Source organism: Dysidea avara, chromosome 6, assembly GCF_963678975.1.
Source record: "Dysidea avara chromosome 6, odDysAvar1.4, whole genome shotgun sequence".
Lineage (NCBI taxonomy): Eukaryota > Metazoa > Porifera > Demospongiae > Dictyoceratida > Dysideidae > Dysidea > Dysidea avara.
Window position 1 is genome coordinate 30,926,790 of NC_089277.1, and position 23,567 is coordinate 30,950,356.

Below are 23,567 nucleotides of genomic sequence, written 5' to 3' on the forward strand. Positions count from 1 at the left end.
AACCACTGTAGCTACAATGAGTGCATCATGGACTAACCTTTGTCCTCCTTTGTGTCCCAATTCTTTTCACTGACACCACAAGGTGTCAATTCACAGTAGCACACTATGGCTTCTCAATAGTTTGCTATGCAAAAAATTGTCTGTATTTTCCGTAGCGAGTGGATTACTCGTAGAGGCAGTTGTCGTACTGTTCTACTAGAAATGCTGTGTAATGTGCTCAACATAGCTTGAAACAAAACATAACAGCTACTTCACTATTCATTAATTGATAGTTGGGGCATGCATCAATTTTTCTTAGTGAGTGATCGTGCTTGTAGAGGCAGTTGTCATACTCTTCTTCATTCAAAATGCTGTGTACCGTGCTGAACATCGCTTGACACAAAGCGTAACAGCTACTTTACTTTTCCTTAATAATGCTGATAGTAGGGGCATGCGTCTAGACATTATTCATAATGTCAGGCGCCATTCATTCTTTTGATATGGTATGCGCAGGTGAGCCAGTCATAATTATGTTACAAAAAAGTTTACAAACAAGTACAATGAAAAATTAGGAATTTCAAGTTCGATTAGGGATCATAGAAATAAGAAGTAAGGAAACAAGGGAGGTTGCCTATACCTGCAGGTATGCAATTGGATATTTAATCCCTAATTCAGTTATGGGTGTACAGGGTGAATTAGAGTAAATGTCCACTTGTATACTGAGGCAGCTTTAGAGGAGTTTCTGGGGTTTACAGAAACCCCCTCTGAAATAATGCTCACCCCTATGATTCGTCTGGGTGATAAAAATTACAAAGAGTTACACATACTGAATTATATTATGGCCTTTTCTATTGGCAAAACTTCATACTTTTCCCTTTGAAATCACCTTCACAGCATTCAAAACCACTTAGCGAACTTCTTTTCTTTTGCTCTTCAACTTGCAGCTAGGCTGAAGTTACAATTCCAGAGAACCTAAAACCTCCTCTGAAAATATCTAGATCCGCCATTGGTATACCTGCAACCTCCCTTGTTTCTTTACTTTTTATTTCTATGATCCCTAATCAAACTTGAAATTCCTAATTAATTTTTCATTGCACTTGTAGTGTTATAATACACACTGGGCTGTGATTTTCATGCCCCTCCACAGCTATAACTTTCAGTCTGGTACAACTTTGGTGAAAGGATGGTGCAGATGTGCAGACAGCGTCTCTCAGTGCCACAGGGGACAGTTGAATACTATCTTTGTACATTGGCATAGGCCTTCACAATAAACAAAAGCAATTGTCATGATGTATTAGCGATAGTATGTATTCTAGCTGCTAAAGGCTGAAAAGTGTCCCAAAAAGATAGAGGAGTTTATTCTACTTACAAAACCATGCATTGTTAATACAACAACCGCATGCCATATGCTTACCTGTTTTCCTGGACAATTTGTAACTCTATAAGAGTTTTGTTGTGCTCGAGTAGAAGGCAGCAATTACATTGTCATTTGTAAATTTGCACTCACTCCGCAGTCTTCGCCATAGTACAAGAGTTTCTGTGGACAAATATATTTTTTGCTTTTACACTATCCCATGTGCCCTGTTGCTCATGAGGCCTGTCGGCATGCATGGTGATACACTTCATATATAAGTATGCAGACACGAATAAACTAAAATTACAGTACGTTATGATTTCACAGACTGTGAAATCAATAAATTCTTAAATGGCTTCAACTTAGTTGCATTGTCCTTTTACTTAAGTAAACAAAAATTACTGGTTCTATTTTGTAGCTGTATGGTTACGTAGCATAATTTTTATATGTTGGCCAGTTTTTGAAACACATATTTGAATTTGGCTACTGTGAGTTAAGGCTACAAATTCAATACAAATACTATCTCAGTTAATTTTTCAGATATTTGTGTTACAAAATCCCCTCTTGTTTTAGAGAAAATCACTGCTGCAAAAAATAAATGAGGCAAAGAAAAAACATGGAACAATTGCAGTACGTTTTATAAAAATATTGTTTACTGGATCAGGAGCTGCTGGAAAAACAAGTTTTGGTCAACTCCTACTTAACAGAAAAATAAACCAAGAACATCACAGTACTAACATGGTACATACTAGTCATGCTGTGTCACTAAAAAAAGCTGCTTTTCATAAAGATGCATCTGACAAACGTAAAGTAGTTTGGGTAGAAATGGATTCCAACCTTGAAATAAAACACTTGCATACTGTGTTACTTTCTGAATCCAAAAGATCGACACCTGAGCATCACAAACAAACTGATGAGAAATCTGATGGAAACTTACCACATGACACTCAGCCAAAAGCTAAAGATTATAAACTACAACCGCTCTTTACTGCTGAACCCATACAGAAGCAAACCTCCCTGACTACAGTAGCTAAACACTGGTTTTCTGGACTATTTACTAAATCTGTCAATGTAAAAAACCTGTCTGTTTTCCAGCCAATCTTGACTGACAGTGTGGAATCTTCCAATGATTCACCAACTATGCACCAACCGGGCGATGTCCTGAACATTGTCACATTGTTGGATACTGGAGGACAGCCACAGTACATACACTTGTTGCCCACTGTCAATATCTATCCCACTATCAACTTTGTGATCCATGACTTATCCAAGGATCTCAATGATCCAGTGCTAGTGGAACATAGTCAACATGGCAAGCACATGTTTCAACTTTATCATCTCAGTTACACAAATCTTGACATGATTAAGCTACTAATGTCTAGCAATAATGATTGTTTGGAAAGGCCATCTCTAGCCCCAAATCTACTAACCCATCCCGGTACAGATAAAAATTCTTATTTGTGTTTTGTTGGAACTCATGTAGATAAAGTTAGCAAAGAAACTGTTCAAAAAACTGACAATACACTAACAGCTTTAGTAAACAAAGCCAGTAGTAAAGCATCAGTTTTACAACATGAAGGAAATGTGCTTTTTCCAGTTAACAACACCACTGCAGGAAATGAAAAGACTGAGGATCCTATTGCTGACGTCATCAGAAATAAAATTGAAAAATTAGCTGAAAATAAAAATGTTTATGAATTACCCATTACATGGATGCTCCTAGAACTCGAAATCAGACAAGTTTGTACTAAAAATATGAGCTATTACATCTCTTTCAAGGAGTGTGTTGCCCTAGCTAAGGCAAGCCGGTTAATGTCTAATCCAGAAGAAGTCAAGAATGCTCTAATATACCACCACCTGTTAGGTGTTCTACTTTTCTTCGATGACATCCCTGGTTTAAAAGAGTATGTCATTGTTGACCACCAGTGGTGGTTTGATAAGCTTAGCAACATCATCAGTTTCACATTTCAGGATGACTCCCTTTGTCTCAGTAAAGTCCTCAAGTTGAAGCACAAAGGCATACTATGTAGGGAAGTACTTCAAAAGGTTGAATGGGACAGCAGCATTAAGGAAGAGTATTTCTTGTCACTATTGGTTCATCTTAAAATTATTGCACCATTGTCGAGTAAAGGAAAGAGTATAGATGAATATTTTATACCATGTATTTTGCCAACATGTTCTGCTCAACAAAAAGATGAGATTACCCACAGATATGGGTACCTTCAAGGGGAACCGCTGTTGATACAATTTCAGTCTGGCCTCCTGCCAAGAGGCTTATTCTGTTGTTTAGTTGTTTACCTTTTGCAGAATCCACCATTAAACTGGCACCCTCATTTTACTACAAGTGATATTGATAGTGCTGTTCACCACACTTTCAGCAATTTGATTACTTATAGCCTACCCAATGGTTTTTCTTTGTTGCTTTTTGACAGTGTCACTCACTTGGAAGTACAAATAAGACACCCAGACCTCACAGATGTTTCTTCTAAAACACATTGCACCATTTTCCTAGAGATCCTTCATTCCTTAGAATTAGTTTGCAAGCAGTTAACTTTTAGCCCCCAAAGATTGCAAGTTGGATTTTATTGCAACTGTGGTGAAAGTTCTGAGCCCCATCTTGCTGTTTTACCTGAAATAACTTCTTCAGTTCTTTATGGAAGGTGTAGCAGTAATAGTGTAAAGCTAATGAAACTGACATCTTCTCACCTTGTGTGGTTCAATAAAGATGAACCATTTACTACAGTTGGTAAGATTTATGCTTGCACAACATGATATACAGTATATCTTTGACTTACTGTATTTACTGTATGATATTTAGAATGTTAAACATAACTATTATGTGGTTCAGGCATTTGTGTTGTGATATATAGGACACCATAACATCTATAGCTCATGCAGTAACTTTGTTATTAGTGTTAATTATGATCTGTGCCAATTCATGTGTATTAGCATCTTTCTACAACATGTTACTTGGAATGTGTAACCTGCACAACAATAGAAAATCACAAGCTTGTGATTTTTAAATTGTGTTATTATCAGTTTCTATGGAAAGAATATTTAAATATTAAATAACATAATGCATAGTGTAGAAAGTAATTATATGCAAGTATTGGAAAATTAGGTAGTGCATTAGCCGGCACATCAAATATTTTATTTCACAAATATGGTACATATGTAATGTTGATGGGTTTGCCTAATTTTGTGTATCAGACCTAGTATTAGTGCTGAGCAATAGTAAAAATTTTACTATCATGATAGCTACTCATTGAATATCATGATAGTGACTACTATCCCGATAGTTTATGAAACACTTTGCTCTTAAGAAAGTCTTAGTTGTATAGCTATGATTTGCAGTCATATAGAAAATTATTTTGCATGCACTGTACGTTTGTTTATTATTGGCGTGGGCAGCCGATGAATATGGACTTGTGGTATAGATTTTACAGGCCACTCCTTTGTACAAAAGCTAACTGTAAAACAGTATAGAAGGGCTGTTAATACCATTTTAATGCAGATCTGAGCTTATCATAACTATCGCGATAGTGATATCCCTACTATTGATATTGCGACAGTGATTTACTATAGTGATATATCACACTATGGATACTATTGCTCAGCCCTAATCAGACCATACAATCACCATCCACAAAAAAGATTCTGCTTTAAACAGTAGCACAAATGAATATTTGTTTCAGGAACAACCAGAGAGTTGTCAACCAATTCTGTGACCTGTCACACATAATTGGTATTATGTTAATGCCTGTATAATACAGTTTGCTACATTGAGTAGTTTTGCATTCAGCTATAGGTAACAGTAAAAATCCATCGGAGCTCAGAGTGTTCATACAGTTTTACAGCAAGTTGGTGGAGTGTTTACCTACCAAAGAGTTGTCACACTCTTTGATGTCTCAAGGTTTAATCACTCTGATGGACTATGAATATATCACATGTCCTACTACTTCACATCGTGGAGCAGCAATATTGCTTCTAAATAGAGTTTCTACCATGTTGAAAGAAGGCAGTGTAGTACCGTTTCAGATGCTACTAGATGTCATGCAGAAACATGGTAATGATGCCATTGTTAGTTTATCAAGTGAAATTCAAAGACTACTGAACAAACACGATGGTAAGAACCAAACTCTTTGGTCAAATGTTTGATGCGTGTGTGCATGCATTCATAAGCATAACTGCATTATTGTGCTAGTGCTACAGTACTTTAACACACTCAACATTTTCATGGCTGAATTTCCCAACACACTGAATCATGTAGTATAAGCCTCACTGAACACTAATCACTTAGTTATCACACTTCTAAATAAAAGCTATAAACTAACCGTCTCGACTACATTGTTTCTGTTTATGTAAATGGAATCACGATGTAATTATAAGACAAAAACTACAAAATAATTATGCTAAAAGCTAACAAATAGTCAGCCACAAATAAACTACCATATAGCAGGAAATTTTTGAAAGGTTAAATTTTCAAAAAAGAGTGCTTGATTGGAAATTCGAAAAAATATTTTCTAAACAATGCCTCTTTACTGCACTGCACCATAGATAATTAATTCATGGAGGAGCTAACAGTAGTTGCATTGATCACATACATAGCTAGAATTTGCTGCTTTGATTGTTCAGTATATAGCTAGATAAACGCCTTATCTGGTTTTGATAGAATCTCGTCTAGCTATCCTAGGGTCTTCCTTCATAAGTTGAACGGCCATGTTGCTTGGTGGATTTCGCAAGGGCTAATAAAAGGGGCTAGTTGTGGCCAAAAAGCTAGTTGTAAATGACTTTTGGCTAGTTGTAAATGGTGATTTGGCCAGTTGTAAAAGTCATACTAAATAGCAAGCTGCACCACAGAAAAGAAGAAATTCAAAAATTACATACATGTGCTGTGCATATTTACAGGGATTTGACAAAAGTACTTCAAGATCCAGTCTTGAGATTGCCATTTTCAAAAATTTTTCGCTATGGTCCACTAATTTAAAAATTGCAACTTATAGTTATGGTCATTTTCACAGTTCACTATTGATATAAAAATTGCCTTAAAATCTTATAAAACAATAAAGAATTGACTTGTACGTCACTGTAAGTTTGTTTGCTATATCCTAGTTCCAGATCTCAGTCACTTATATCTCAAATTGCTTCCAGATTCAATCTCACCACAATTATGTTTCAACTAGGTAAATATGTTCCCACACTCCCCTGAAATCCCTTCAATTATTCCCTTCAGTGACATTTTGCTACACAACAATCGTGACAATATAGAGCACAAAATACAAAATATGTGATTGAAACACAAAGAAAATTTTGTTAATATGTACTACCCCCCTCCCCCCCGTCTCAGGTTTAGGCTAGTTGTAAAAAATAGTCTTTTTAGCCACTGGGATTTTGCCTCAGTATCCTGTGGATCGAGCTATAGCTAAGTACATGGCATTTTTTAGCCCATATAGCTAGATGTTTGCTGATAATTATAGTCTTTCCTAGTAATTTCTGGTCTCTCGAGCTCTTATAGGCTTCAAGACTTGTGTGTCATTCGTGCTCACTCATATGTGCATGCGTCGTAGCTATAGCTATATGGCTAGCTACTTGTGTGTGGCCCAGTACCTAGCTATAAAATACATTAGGCCTATAGCTAACTGATATTAGTAGAAACTATGCATGCGTGCACTCGCAAAAATCATTTATATATACCTAGCTATACTTTCTTTGATTGTCACTTCAAAGCTGGGATGTACTATCTTTGACAACACATAATATATAGTTATTTTGAAATTTTTCAAAAATTTAAGCTTTCAAAAATTTCCCGCTATACGGTATATATAAACAGGTGTTACAATGCATGAAAATAATTTATAATGACTTCTTACTGAGCAATCATTTTCACTGCTGGTTTCTTCAAGTTTTGTCATAATTCCTGTATCACACATGTACATGAGTAATGAATCATACCACATGTCTGAAAAGCCACCAGCAGTCATTGTCGGTTGACTTAACATACCTATAATTATGTTGTTCAAAATGTAACTTTAAAGTCCATTATTAAGAAACATTCCTACTTCCCTATTGTAAAGAAACCTTTTACTGGGTTATGCAATAAACCTGCAATAGTGTGCAAGCAATCCAATTACCCAGAATCCCTGTGAATATACCAATTTCAGGGTAGACACATCATACTATGAAATATATAGGTACCAGCCGATTATGCCAGCATAATTTAAAGCATAATAGGTGACCAAAAGCATCAAGCATAATGCCGGCATAATAGAGACAATATTTGAAAATTTTATTAAAATGTGCAATACTCATGCCTGAAAGAAAGCAAATATTCACTTCCAATAGTATTATTAGTACATTTCATGTTTAAAAACATGTAATATAACTTATTAAACTGTTTCTTTGTTGGTTATTCATATTTTGCAGAAATAAAGATCGAGATACTCTAATAGAGCAGTCACTTACTCTAATACAGCAGTCAGGAAAAGCTGAAATAATCTAATAAAACAGTCAGTTCTAGAGCACAATTTTGATTTTGAAAGCATAATTTTGAGCATAATAGGCTTAATTTTTGAGCAATGCTCAAAAGCATAATAGTTAAACTTTTGGGCATAATAGGCCGTAGCCTAGAAATATAGAATAGAAAAGCTAGAGTGTTAGAATTGTACTTAGTACTGGTCTTATACATAGAATCATACTGGTGAATGGATTTAACTTGTATCATACAGTATGGTAATACTGTATAAATAAGACCATGGAAATTTGGGTTTTTCTAGCTCAAAAAATCACCAGCTTCACGATACTATCCTGACACCTTGGCAGTACTGGTTTGGTATGTATATCCAAACGAAAAAGTGCCTTCAGTTATGACCCTAAATGCTTTCAATTTTTATTCACTACAATTTTCTACTGCCTGCCTGCCTGCCTGGCCTGGCCTGCCTGCCTGCCTGCCTGTCTGCCTGCCTGTCTGCCTGCCTGCCTGTCTGCCTGCCTGCCTGTCTGCCTGCCTGCCTGCCTGTCTGCCTGCCTGCCTGCCTGATACTCAATGCTTTTGGACAAGCATAACTCGATAATAATTAAGGCTACGGGCTTGATTTTTTCACTGTTCAACATTGCTTCATCTCAACAGGTGCATACCACAGTACATACAGCACATGCATCCAGGACACTTCACTTTCAAGTCAGTAATTGATAGTTGCTACAAGCTTTCGTTCAAAAACATTACCTCTGGAGCGATCCTTTCTTTTGATGCAGTAGGTGCACATTCTCCAGTCATAATAATTTTACGCAATTAAGTATAAAGAAAAATTAAGAATTTTAAAGTCAATTAGGGGTCATAGTAAAGTAGAGAAACAAGGAAAGTTGCCTACACCTGCAGATATATTGTAAGCGTTCCAACATTAATCGCATGGCTGCAGGTCCGAGGTTGCCCAGGTCCAGTCATGCATTTTTCTCCTTTCTCCACCTTTTCAAACATACTTTCTGTAACAACTTTAAACAGGCTGTGAGACCAGGTGTCCTAGAGACCTTCAGCACTTGTGCTGTAAGGCCTTTATAAATATACTAGTGCTAATTGAGTCATGGTTATAGACTGAATCAGGGTACTAAATGCCCACTAGTATATCTGCAGATGTAGTTGACCTTCCTTGTTTCCCTATTATACTTTTCTATGACCCCTAATCGAACTTAAAATTCTTGATTGTCCTTATATTTGTTATAATGTGTATAATAATACCATAATTATACTATCTGTGTTTTCCTAAGAATGTACTGTAGATGCAGTATACCCTGCTACATCAGAACCAGTTTTACCAATGAATTTGATTAAGACTTCTGAGCCAGAATGTATCAGTAAGTTGATAGGATGCACCATCTTTTAGTTTACATATTGTGGAATACTTACTGTACAAACTTTCTGGGTTACAGTATGCATAGAAAGCAATGCAGTTCCTTTGCTGTTGTACCTAAACATTTACAAATCTAAATGTTATGTCACTGTTAGGTTGCCAATCAACAGAGTACACTGTTTTACTTGAATACTACAGCAAATTAGTTGATGTATTGCAAGTACAGTCTCTTGCACCATATTTGATAGAAGGACATGTGTTTACACCACAAGATGGGGAAAATGTAGGAACAATTACTTCAAGAAAACAAGCTGCTGAATTTTTACTTGCCAAAATATCAGCTCAATTGAAAGCGGGTTTTGAAAATTGCTCTGTTAGTTTTTATAAATTTTTGGATATTGCTAAGCAACATGGAAGTGCTGACGCTGTACAGTTATGTGGTGATATTGAGGAAAGGCTTGTAAAAATGAAATTGAATGAAAGTCCAAAAAAAGGTATAATATTGAAACCTATATTACATGTGCATGCTTGTGTTGAGTGTATACCATATTAATCCATAGTTATATCTATTATAAATATACTAGTGCTAATTGAGTCATGGTTATAGAATGAATCAGGGTACTAAATGTCCACTAGTATATCTGCAGATGTAGGTGACCTCCCATTTTTCCCTATCAAGACACTGTGTCGTGCGGCTCAAGAAGCCGGCGCTTTGAGTGAAATTGCTTCAGGCGTTCCAGAGATATGCGACTTCAAAACTTGGCTTAGTTTCTTCCTTTTTTTTCCTTCCTCTTTTCGCACACTTACAAAAACTGCTATAAAACGCGAACGCCTAATCCAATTGCCTTGAAATGTGGCACACAGAAAGGGGATATAAAGGCGCATCTCGGAACCAACTTTGGTTAGAATACCATATAAAGGCAAGGAGTTATGAGCGATTATTCACGAAAAATAACACTAATATGTTGTCACGCCTACAGGGTAAACCGCGTATGGGAAGAAGCTAAAAATCGGTGGGTGAATAGTTTAACTATTGAACCTCAAACCTTTTGTTGTTTGAAAGAAATCGAGCTAAAAACCAGGAAGATACAACGAAAAAACCAACAGTGTGTAACAATTACGCAACCGAGATTAGCTAATAAAAAACCACTACTTTCCACGCCTACCAGATAAACCGCTTGGGGTAATGCTTTGAAATTCGCTGTGCAGATGGAGTAATCATCTTAGAAAGGCTCATCAATGGTGTAGAAGAATCAGACTTAGAGCCACGGAGTTATAATACGAAATCCAACTTGGTGTAGCAAGTGCGAGATCGAGATACTCTAATAGAGCAGTCATCCTAATAGAGCAGTCACCCTGAACAAAATTCAAGAGATCAGTTAGAAACAAGTAACCTGTATAGAGATCAGCTACAAACAAATCACCCTGTAGAGAGTTCAGCTACAAACAATTCACTCTGTAGAGAGATCAGATAGAAGAAGTTACCTTGTAGAGAGTTCAGCTACAAAGAAACTATCATGTAGAGAATTCAGCCGCAAACAAATCACCTGTAGAGAGTTCAGCTACAAACAAATCTCCCTGTAGAGAGATCAGCTAGACGAAGTTTCCTTGTAGAGAGTTCAGCTACAAACAAATCACCCTGTAGAAAGATCAGCTAGAAGAAATCACCTTGTAGAGACTTCAGCTACAAAGAAACAATCATGTGAGAGTTCAGCTACAAACAAATTGCCCTGTAGAGAGATCAGCCATCTTGTAGCGAGTTCAGCTACAAAGAAACCATCATGTAGAGAGTTCAGCTACAAACAAATCACCCTGTAGAAAGATCAGCTATCGAAGAAATCACCTCGTAGAGAGTTCAGCTACAAAGAAGCCATCATGTAAAGAGTTCAGCTACAAACAAATCGTCCTGTAGAGAGATCAGCTAGAAGAGGTTACCTTGTAAAGAGTTCAGCTATAAAGAAACCATCATGTAGAGAGCTCAGCTGCAAACAAATCACCTACAGAGAGTTCAGCTACAAACAAATCTCCCTGTAGAGAGATCAGCTAGAAGAAGTCACCTTGTAGGGAGTTCAGTTACAAAGAAACCACCATGTAGAGAGTTCAGCTACAAACTGGTGACCTTGTAGAGACATCAGCTGGAAGAAGTTACCTTGTAGAGAGTTCAGCTACAAACAATTCACCCTGTTCAGAGATCAGTTAGAAGTTTTCTTGTAGAGAGTTTAGTTACAAACAAATCACCCTGTAGTAAGATCAACTAGAAGAAGTCACCTTGTAGATAGTTCAGCTACATAGAAACCACCGTGTAGAGAATTCAGCTACAAACTAGTGACCCTGTAGATACATCAGCTGGAAGAAGTTACCTTGTAGAGAGTTCAGCTACAAAGAAACCATTCTGTAAAGAGCTCAGCTGCAAACAAATCACCTATACAGAATTCAGCTACAAACAAATCACCCTGTAGAGAGATCAGCTAGAAGAAGTTACCTTGTAGATAGTTCAGCTACAAACAAATCATCCTGTAGAGAGATCAGTTTGAAGAGATTTCCTTGTAGAGAGTTCAGCTACAAACAAATCACCCTGTAGAGAGATCAGTTAGAAGAAGTTACCTTGTAGATCATTCAGCTACAAACAATTCACCTTGTAGAGAGATCAGCTAGAAGAAGTTACCTTGTAGATCGTTCAGCTACAATCAATTCACTCTGTAGAGAGATCAGCTAGAAGAAGTTACCTTGTAGATCGTTCAGCTACAAACAATTCACTCTGTAGAGAGATCAGCTAGAAGAAGTTACCTTGTAGATAGTTCAGCTACAAACAATTCACCCTGTAGAGATAGAAGCTAGAAGAAGTCACCTTGTAGATTGTTCAGTTACACAGAAACCACCATGGAGAGTTCTGTAATAAATATATGTGTAACTTATTATATATATATGTATAATTTGTACATTTACTAATAAAATCAGAAATACTTAAAGTACATCTGCTTCATCTATTCTTCTCCCTGTGGTAAAGAAAAAAAGATATGTTTAAAAAGTCCCAAAGCTGGCGGTAGGCCAGCTTTGGGGTATACAAATACAAAAAGAAGTGAAATCTAATCCAAAACAGCCAAGCTTTAAAAAAAAGAGTGCGGCCCTCAAAAAGGCTACGGTGAAAAAAGATGTGAAATCCAAGGTGGCGGCTAAGAAATGGCTATGATGGTAGGTTAATGGTAAAAATTTTAATAACGACAATTCAGGTGAATTTTGTGCCAATTGACCAAGCAGCACCAAAATTCACCTGAATTGTCGTTATTAAAATTTTTACCATTAACCTACCATCATAGCCATTTCTTGGCCGCCACCTTGGATTTCATATCTTTTTTCACCATAGCCTTTTTGAGGGCCGCACTCTTTTTTTTACTGCTTGGCTGTTTTGGATTAGATAATGACCCCTAATCAAACTTAAAATTCTTGATTGTCCTTATATTTGTTATAATATGTATAATAATACCATAATTATGCTGTCTGTGTTTTCCTAAGAATGTACTGTAGATGCAGTATACCCTGCTACATCAGAACCAGTTTTACCAATGAATTTGATGAAGACTTCTGAGCCAGAATGTATCAGTAAGTTGATAGGATGCACCATCTTTTAGTTTACATATTGTGGAATACTTACTGTACAAACTTTCTGGGTTACAGTATGCATAGAAAGCAATGCAGTTCCTTTGCTGTTGTACCTAAACATTTACAAATCTAATGTTATGTCACTGTTAGGTTGCCAATCAACAGAGTACACTGTTTTACTTGAATACTACAGCAAATTAGTTGATGTATTGCAAGTACAGTCTCTTGCACCATATTTGATAGAAGGACATGTGTTTACACCACAAGATGGGGAAAATGTAGGAACAATTACTTCAAGAAAACAAGCTGCTGAATTTTTACTTGCTAAAATATCAGCTCAATTGAAAGCAGGTTTTGAAAATTGCTCTGTTAGTTTTTATAAATTTTTGGATATTGCTAAGCAACATGGAAATGCTGACACTGTACAGTTATGTGGTGATATTGAGGAAAGGCTTGTAAAAATGAAATTGAATGAAAGTCCAAAAGAAGGTATAATATTGAAACCTATGTTACATGTGCATGCTTGTGTTGAGTGTATACCATATTAATCCATAGTTATATCTATTATAAATATACTAGTGCTAATTGAGTCTAGGGCTGAGCGATACTGCCATTTTAGTATCACGATCGATAATAAAGCCACTATTCACGATACTGAATAGTTCACGATACTTACAAATAAGTCAATCATAGCTGGTGTCACATAATGTATTGCTTAGCATTCTTGCAGGAATTCCTTATAGGTGATAGCAAACTAGCCACTATCATCCTTGTTTACAGTAACAGTTATTGTAACACATGCTGTGAGGTTGTTATGGTGTTCACACCTCTCTGCAGGGGAAACCAGATGGGTGGTCTTTATCATTTACAAGGATTCTTAGCCAACTACTGTATAACAAACGGTTTTTAATGATAATAATGTACAAGCATGGTATCACGATAGTTAATAACAAAATGTCGCGATATCGATACTTTCAGAATATTGCGTTATATCGCTAAAAAGGTAGTATCGCTCAGCCCTAATTGAGTCATGGTTATAGAATGAATCAGGGTACTAAATGTCCACTAGTATGTCTGCAGATGTAGGTGATCTCCCTTTTTCCCTATCAAGACACTGTGTCGTGCGGCCCAAGAAGCCGGCGCTTTGAGCGAAATCGCTTCAGGCGTTCCCGAGATATGCGACTTCAAAACTTGGCTTAGTTTCTTCTTTTTTTTTTCTTCTTTTTTTTCTTCCTCTTTTTGCACACTTACAAAAACTGCTATAAAACGCGAACGCCTTATCCGATTGCCTTGAAATTTAGCACACAGAAGGGGGGGTATAAAGGCGCATCTCGGTACCAACTTTGGCTGGAATACCATAAAAAGGCAAGGAGTTATGAGCGTGTAATCACGAAAAATAACACTAATATGTTGTCACGCCTACAGGGTAAACCGCGTATGGGAAGAAGCTGAAAATTGGTGGGTGAATAGGTTAACTATTGAACCTCAAACCTTTTGTGGTTTGAAAGAAATTGAGGTAAAAACCAGGAAGATACAATGAATAAACCAACAGTGTGTAACAATTACGCAACCGAGATTAGCTAATAAAAAACCACTACTTTCCATGCCTACCAGATAAACCGCTTGGAGTAATGCTTTGAAATTCGCTGTACAGATGGAGTAATCATCTTAGAAAGGCTCATCAATGGTGTAGAAGAATCATACTTAGAGCCACGGAGTTATAATACGAAATCCAACTTGGTGTAGCAAGTGCGAGATCGAGATACTCTAATAGAGCAGTCATCCTAATAGAGCAGTCACCCTGAACAAAATTCAAGAGATCAGTTAGAAACAAGTAACCTGTATAGAGATCAGCTACAAACAAATCACCCTGTAGAGAGTTCAGCTACAAACAATTCACCCTGTAGAGAGATCAGCTAGAAGAACTTACCTTGTAGAGAGTTCAGCTACAAAGAAATTATCATGTAGAGAATTCAGCTGCAAACAAATCACCTGTAAAGAGTTCAGCTACAAACAAATCTCCCTGTAGAGAGATCAGCTAGAAGAAGTTTCTTTGTAGAAAGTTCAGCTACAAACAAATCACCCTGTAGAAAGATCAGCTAGAAGAAATCACCTTGTAGAGAGTTCAGCTACAAACAAATTGCCCTGTAGAGAGATCAGCTATCTTGTAGAGAGTTCAGCTACAAAGAAACCAACATGTAGAGAGTTCAGCTACAAACAAATCACCCTGTAGAAAGATCAGCTATAGAAGAAATCACCTTGTAGAGAGTTCAGCTACAAAGAAACCATCATGTAAAGAGTTCAGCTACAAAGAAACCATCATGTAGAGAGTTCAGCTACAAACAAATCACCCTGTAGAAAGATCAGCTATCGAAGAAATCACCTCGTAGAGAGTTCAGCTACAAAGAAGCCGTCATGTAAAGAGTTCAGCTACAAACAAATCGTCCTGTAGAGAGATCAGCTAGAAGAGGTTACCTTGTAAAGAGTTCAGCTATAAAGAAACCATCATGTAGAGAGCTCAGCTGCAAACAAATCACCTACAGAGAGTTCAGCTACAAACAAATCTCCCTGTAGAGAGATCAGCTAGAAGAAGTCACCTTGTAGGGAGTTCAGTTACAAAGAAACCACCATGTAGAGAGTTCAGCTACAAACTGGTGACCTTGTAGAGACATCAGCTGGAAGAAGTTACCTTGTAGAGAGTTCAGCTACAAACAATTCACCCTGTTCAGAGATCAGTTAAAAGTTTTCTTGTAGAGAGTTCAGCTACAAACAATTCACCCTGTTCAGAGATCAGTTAGAAGTTTTCTTGTAGAGAGTTCAGTTACAAACAAATCACCCTGTAGTAAGATCAACTAGAAGAAGTCACCTTGTAGATAGTTCAGCTACATAGAAACCACCGTGTAGAGAATTCAGCTACAAACTAGTGACCCTGTAGATACATCAGCTGGAAGAAGTTACCTTGTAGAGAGTTCAGCTACAAAGAAACCATTCTGTAAAGAGCTCAGCTGCAAACAAATCACCTATACAGAATTCAGCCACAAACAAATCACCCTGTAGAGAGATCAGCTAGAAGAAGTTACCTTGTAGATAGTTCAGCTACAAACAAATCATCCTGTAGAGAGATCAGTTTGAAGAGATTTCCTTGTAGAGAGTTCAGCTACAAACAAATCACCCTGTAGAGAGATCAGTTAGAAGAAGTTACCTTGTAGATCATTCAGCTACAAACAATTCACCTTGTAGAGAGATCAGCTAGAAGAAGTTACCTTGTAGATCGTTCAGCTACAATCAATTCACTCTGTAGAGAGATCAGCTAGAAGAAGTTACCTTGTAGATCGTTCAGCTACAAACAATTCACCCTGTAGAGAGAGAAGCTAGAAGAAGTCACCTTGTAGATTGTTCAGTTACACAGAAACCACCTTGGAGAGTTCTGTAATAAATATATGTGTAACGTATTATATATATATATGATTTGTACATTTACTAATAAAATCAGAAATAGTTAAAGTACATTTGCTTCATCTTTTCTTCTCCCTGTGGTAAAGAAAAAAAGATATGTTTAAAAAGTCCCAAAGCTGGCGGTAGGCCAGCTTTGGGGTATACATATACAAAAAGAAGTGAAATCTAATCCAAAACAGCCAAGCTGTAAAAAAAGAGTGCGGCCCTCAAAAAGGCTATGGTGAAAAAAGATGTGAAATCCAAGGTGGCGGCCAAGAAATGGCTATGATGGTAGGTTAATGGTAAAAATTTTAATAACGACAATTCAGGTGAATTTTGTGCCAATTGACCAAGCGGCACCAAAATTCACCTGAATTGTCGTTATTAAAATTTTTACCATTAACCTACCATCATAGCCATTTCTTGGCCGCCACCTTGGATTTCACATCTTTTTTCACCATAGCCTTTTTGAGGGCCGCACTCTTTTTTTACAGCTTAGCTGTTTTGGATTAGATAATACTTTTCTACGACCCCTAATCAAACTTAAAATTCTTGATTGTCCTTATATTTGTTATGATGTGTATAATAATACCATAATTATACTATCTGTGTTTTCCTAAGAATGTACTGTAGATGCAGTATACCCTGCTACATCAGAACCAGTTTTACCAATGAATTTGATGAAGACTTCTGAGCCAGAATGTATCAGTAAGTTGATAGGATGCACCATCTTTTAGTTTACATATTGTGGAATACTTACTGTACAAAATTTATGGGTTACAGTATGCATAGAAAGCAATGCAGTTCCTTTGCTGTTGTACCTAAACATTTACAAATCTAATGTTATGTCACTGTTAGGTTGCCAATCAACAGAGTACACTGTTTTACTTGAATACTACAGCAAATTAGTTGATGTATTGCAAGTAAAGTGTCTTGCACCATATTTGATAGAAGGACATGTGTTTACACCACAAGATGGGGAAAATGTAGGAACAATTGCTTCAAGAAAACAAGCTGCTGAATTTTTACTTGCTAAAATATCAGCTCAATTGAAAGCAGGTTTTGAAAATTGCTCTGTTAGTTTTTATAAATTTTTGGATATTGCTAAGCAACATGGAAATGCTGACACTGTACAGTTATGTGGTGATATTGAGGAAAGGCTTGTAAAAATGAAATTGAATGGAAGTCCAAAAGAAGGTATAATATTGAAACCTTTGTTATATGTGCATGCTTGTGTTGAGTGTATACCATATTAATCCATAGTTATATCTATTATAGACACCTGGCACTTATTACTTGTAAACCACTAGAAACATCAGCAGCTGTTGTTGACATCCTTTTGACAAGATGTGGGATTCATTACTTGTACTAAGTCTAGTTCTACAAATTAGACTATGGTAATTTCTTAGCTGCCCTTACTGGCCATTTAGGACCAAGCATTTATTTGAACCTGGATTTAAGTTATAATAAAGCATTGCTGCATAGAAAGCACAGCATGAGGGGATATGTTAAAAGGCAAATACTGCACATGGCTAAGCTGAGTGCTGCATGTACCTCGAGACTCCCCCTGAATGCAGTATTTTTTGTACACGCAAGCATAAGTGAGCTTAAGTGCTATATGGTACTTCCTGGTCATTTTGCATGGGGTTATCACCATTGAGTGACAGAACCGCTTCAAGTTTCAGTGATCAGGTTATCAGTAAGTGTCCATATAATCTATTTCCAGTTGTAGAGCCAACTGGCAGGATTACTCTGGCAATAGTTTCAGCAGTTTTACAATGTCACGCATGTGATCAATTGTGTTGTAACATCTTACATAACTGTTCTGCATAACTGTACTGTACAATGTATTTTCCCAAGAGTCCTGTTTTATCCTATAATCCACATAGCTAACTGTACTCTATTTGTCTAAATGCATAAATATATTGTATGACACATACAGTACCATTAACTAGCTACTTGATAATGTCTGGAAAATACAGTTATGGAAGCACTTTCCACGCAAAGTAAGATGTGGTCAAATGCAGGGCACAACAATTATGACTTTGTCAAAGTAAAATTAGTAACTGAGTTAATCATGGGGAAACATGCATGTTTTGAAATTAAAATCCTTCAAAATTTCAATTTTGTGTCTTGTGCAAAATTTTCTGCTCTAAAAATAACCCGCTTTACGGTATTGTCGGACATTGAATCTTACATCAAATACATTAAAGATTTACCACTAACACCATCTGTTAGGGCTATTCATTAGTTATCAGCAGAGCCATGGTTTATTTCTATCTCATTTGCAGGAAGCTGTTTTCAGAAATGTGTGAGCATGTCACCACCTCTATTCTTGGACACGAGCTATCAGCTGGTTCTTGTACACGGTTAAACCAAATCATATGAAAATCATTGTGGACATACTTTACACCTAGCCTATCTACACCTCTAAGTTTGAGCCAAAAAGCTTTTATGGTTAGCTAAATAGAGTGGATTAATGTTCATTGGCTATCAGCAGAGCCATGGTTTGTTTCTTTCCATCCCCTTTATGGATAGTTATGATCAGAAATATGAGGTATGTAATTACCTCTATTCTCAAGCACATTGATTCTGTGCTGTCTGATTGAATCTTCGCTACAGCTATTTCTGGTGGTACAAAAATGTAGTTCACTGGCATTATATGTGACCCTATTTTGGAAAACCATACATTTGGGCACATTGGCCAATTTTCTTTTTTATAGCTACAATGAAGCACTGAGTGGTTATCTATCTTGTGTGAAAATTTTGTGATGATACGTTGAAGCATTCCAAAGATATGGCCAATTACCTGTCTAATACGTTACAAACTAACATTTTATTATCATTTTATAGAACTGTATAGTGATCAGATGCGACAAATTGATGACAAATCACTTTGTTGACAAAGATCACCATTCTTACAATCTAAAATTAATGAAAAGAGATCTTTGAGAGTTTAATCATGTGTTCTTTGTGCTTTTCCTCAATTAAATCACTTGTATTATTGTCTAAAGACAAGAAAATGTTTGGTTTTGGGAATGCACAAATCACCCAATTTGTAAGTTAATTGTTGTCCCACGCATTGTGAAACTACTACATGGTCTGATATAATTGAGTATATCTCCTGATAAAAGAAGCTATGGGTGTGAAATTTCACAGCAAGAAGGCTTAATAGTTGCTTTATCAGAATATGCAAAAAGTTAATTTTAAAAAATCACTGAAATTTTCAATTGAGAATTCCCACAAATTTTGCATGTGCCCAGATGTATGGTTTTCCAAAATAGGGTCACATGTGCTATTTAAAGTAGTTAAAGTCATTGAAAAGTACAACATTTTCACCAGAAATAGCTGGAGCCAAGATTCAACCAGACAGCACAGATCAATGTGCCTGAGAATAGAGGTAAGTACATACCTGCATATTTCCAATCATAGCTATCCATAAAGGTGATGGAAAGAAATAAAAAAACTATAATTCCGTGTACTGCTACAGGGCTGTATAGTGTAACACACATCAAAAAGTTGTTGTAAAAGGAACAAAAGCCTGGTCACCTGATCAATTATGGTAATTGGTAGGACCAGAAACTTATAATTAACTTTGCACAGCCTAAGTAGCAAGTTTTATCTGTTCCTTGCTGTGGAGCATGAAATTTTAAACATAAATAGACGCGAAATACTAAGATCAATATTTCTGTGAAGTCAACAATCATGCCTCTGGTTTCATGGTGGATCTAGCAATGGGATACTACAATGAACATCCCACAATGGGTGGGGAGTGAACTTGTAAAAGTAGATTTCAGACCCTAACTATATCCATTTCTTGTTAATGCATTCTAAGCATCCTCTCTCAGAAATCACCAGATTTCTTTGATGAACCGTGTTGTCTCCTTTGCATTAATATATTGACACTTTATAGAATCATTTGTGGGTTTTGGTTTTATAAAGGTGAGCCACAGGTAACCTGTGGTCTTGGAAAAGAGTGTTTTATTGAATGAAAAGTACCACATTTTAGTTAGCTACTGTATTGCTATTTTGATTGACAATAATACATGTGGTGCAATGTTACGAATAGCACTGGCTGTGGTGTTTGGCAATTAGCATTGTTTATCTATCGCTAATAAATTTATTCAATTATCTTAAACAATGTCTTGTTGTTCTTACGTAGGCTATTCACAATCAAAATTGACATGGTCACTTGCAAAGCATGTCTGCAATTTCTCACACTTGCATGTGAGTCACTCAAGTAGAACATGGCCACTTTGTGACTTGCCTGAAATATAGCCATGTGCACTTGAACCTAGTGGCCCTCATACTTGTGCATATATAATTTTAGGCAAATTACTCATGTACATGTTGCAACTATTAATTATATATGTAGGTTACTGAAGTTTGCTATGCTACAGTTTGTGCATATACTCAGGTATTTGAACCTTTTGGGAGCCATCGAAGACTAAGAACTGTGTGCAAAATTAATAGCAATTTATGGTTTTTTACAATGCTAATAGTACACTCTTACATCATTAATTGAGAACCTGTATGGGAAAACTAATTTGTCGCCTATTTTAAAGTATCAAGAAATGGCGATTTTAAGTCTTTAGTGTGTTATAGCTCACCAATCGTTTGAGCTACGTGTACCAAACTATTAGCACTAAAATGAATATTCTAAATGTCAGCAAAACAAATTGTTTTAAAAAGAACGATTTTTATAAATATTCACAAACGCCTGCAATTATGTTTTCTAGGGAATAAAACTTCATTTGTGCTGGTCTGTTGGTACAACTATCACAAGCCCAATTTTTATAAGAAAATGACAAAATATTTCATAAAGTTTTAAAGTCTATTTCTTTACAATTGTAAAGTATGTCTACAGAATGTCAAATCTACCCTCACAGCATCGAATATTTGATTTAGAATAAATAATGAACTATTCAAATTCTTTGTTTTAGCCATACAAATTTTCACTCGTTTTACACTAATTCCTTACCTTCCATTGTAGGGAAGGGGAGATGACGCTTCACGTTGATGTGATGTACAGGAGCAGGAGGAGTTGACGGACTACTAACACTACACCAGCACGTGTTGACTCTTCTATTCTTCACGTGACCCAAAACTCAACCCCACAAGCGAAAACACAAACAATTATACAATACATGCCTAGGCCTAATACAATGCTAATAATAATAGTATTATATGGGTTGTAGTTAGTCAATCATCGACATCCTCCGGGGCCACGGTTAATTGATTAGTCCAACTCTTAATTCGTACGCGAGCCCTTGCAGCAGCATCTCTGGTTGGTCTCTGGTGACAGGCTCAGAACTAACATCGTGATCATTGTCCTTATCAGTATCTCTGTTGTCATCACATGTTGTAGGCTCACATGGGGAACTCAACTCAAGAGGGTACAACTTGGCAATTGGTCGGTTTGTTCTCCCTGTGCTTGTCCTTATTTTGGCTGCTCGAGCATATCCATCAAGGCCTTCCATCAATTCTTCGATCACAGCCAAACGCCATTGTAGTCTGGGTATATCATCATGCACCAGAACGACGTCCCCCACTTTCACTGATTGTTTAGAAGTACCTGTAGCCTTGTATGCCTCTCGGAGGGAAGTTAAATATTCTCTCTGCCATCTCCTCTGAAAATGATTCAACAATAGTGTTTGTCTGTTGACCTTGTCACGCAGTGATGTACTGGATAAAAAGGTAGGGTCATGTTGTTCCTCTTCTACGGCTGGGTAAGGTAACATAGTCATGCGTCGTCCATAGAGCAGGTGCGATGGTGTCAATGGCTCAGGGTCAGTCACATCTGCTGATAGATAGGTCAGGGGGCGATCATTTAGTACTGCTTCAACTTCAACTATTAAGGTTTGTAGTACCTCCAATGTAATAAATGACTTTCCCAAGACTTTCCTCAATACCGTCTTCGTAATACCAATCAACCTTTCCCAAAACCCCCCGTACCAAGGGGCACGTTTGGGGATAAACTTCCATCTCACGCCCTTGGCATTCAGGGATTCTCCTAGCTTATCTGAGGTAAAAATCTGTTCCAACTCCTTACTCGCAGACACATATGTAGACGCATTATCGGATATCATCACTTGGGGCAGTGACTTACGTGACACAAATCGGCGGAATGCTCTCAGAAAGGTTTCAACACTCAGATCACAAACTACTTCTAAATGGACTGCCCTAGACAGACCGCACGTAAATAAACAGATATATACCTTCTCTTCAGTTCCATTGTTCTTCACGTGCAGGGCTCCGGTGAAATCTACACCCGTAACATCAAACGGCTTACCCTCCTTAACTCTATCAAGTGGCAATGGCGGTGGTTCTGGTACCATGTAGGGTTTTCCTGATACCTTACGGCAGGAGACACACTTTCTGATTAGTTGCCTTACTAACTGTCGAGCCGAGGGGATCCAGTATCCTTGTCTTATAGACGTAACTGTTCCAGTTACACCTGCATGAAGTTGCTCCTTATGAACAGCCAACACTATCAGCTTTGTCAAGGGATGATGTTTAGGTAGTAGGATAGGAAACTTGGTGTCAGAATCTACATGCGCGTTATGGATCCTCCCGCCACAACGTAAATAATCAGAGCTGTCCATGAACAAACGTAGTTGTCTCACGAGAGGTAATCTCTTTCCACGTTTAGCCCTAATGTTCAAAATTTCCTTGTGGAAGGTGGTGTGCTGACAACTGTGGATCCAGAGAGTAAGTGCCTTGTTAGTTTCATCCACGGACAGTGGACCAATATGTCGCTTGGTGGGATTCCTAGCATTATGGACAAATCTGTAAACATGAGCTGACACTCTTAATACTTTCATCAGTGAACTATACTTTGTAAGTTCAATAAGGTTGTGAATACCTGAGGTTACTGTGTTAGGTAGGTCAGTAGCACTGGTATTTGTCTCCATGACATCGTCATCCACTTGTAGGTGTAGGATCTCACTATGATTCCAAGCAGGCCAACGAGTTTCATCTGTGAGCCACGGTGGGCCTTGTTGCCACAAACACGATGAGTTTAGCTGAGCAGCACTCAATCCCCTTGTTAGTAAATCTGCCGGGTTGTCATTGGTTGGGCAGTAGAGCCAAGGAATATCTGGGAATGTCTTATTAATCTCTTGAACTCGGTTTGAAATGAACTGTTTTAAGCGTTTCTTACTGTACAACCAATGAAGCACAATTTGGCTGTCACTCCACAGCTTAACTGCGTATTTCTGAAGTAGGTGAGGAAGAGATGAAACAACGAATTGAGCCAGTCTTGATGCGACAACAGCAGCCATCAATTCAAGTCGCGGAAGTGTGTGTGGCTTGAGCGGTACCACACGTGATCTGGCCAATACAAAGCAGGTGTG

At 37.3% G+C, this 23,567-nt stretch overlaps 1 protein-coding gene across 1 annotated transcript in view; it reads left to right on the forward strand.

Moving 5' to 3' along the window:
- Window positions 1-5,321: 5,321 nt before the first annotated feature.
- Window positions 5,322-23,567, forward strand: part of LOC136258477 (uncharacterized) — a 36,762-nt gene continuing 18,516 nt past the window's right edge. Inside the window, exons 1-7 of the mRNA XM_066051787.1 lie at window positions 5,322-5,459; window positions 9,095-9,181; window positions 9,333-9,671; window positions 12,691-12,777; window positions 12,928-13,266; window positions 16,834-16,920; window positions 17,071-17,409. Coding sequence (XP_065907859.1) covers window positions 5,339-5,459; window positions 9,095-9,181; window positions 9,333-9,671; window positions 12,691-12,777; window positions 12,928-13,266; window positions 16,834-16,920; window positions 17,071-17,409 — 1,399 coding nt within the window. The 5' untranslated portion in view covers window positions 5,322-5,338. The remainder of the gene's footprint in view (window positions 5,460-9,094; window positions 9,182-9,332; window positions 9,672-12,690; window positions 12,778-12,927; window positions 13,267-16,833; window positions 16,921-17,070; window positions 17,410-23,567) is intronic.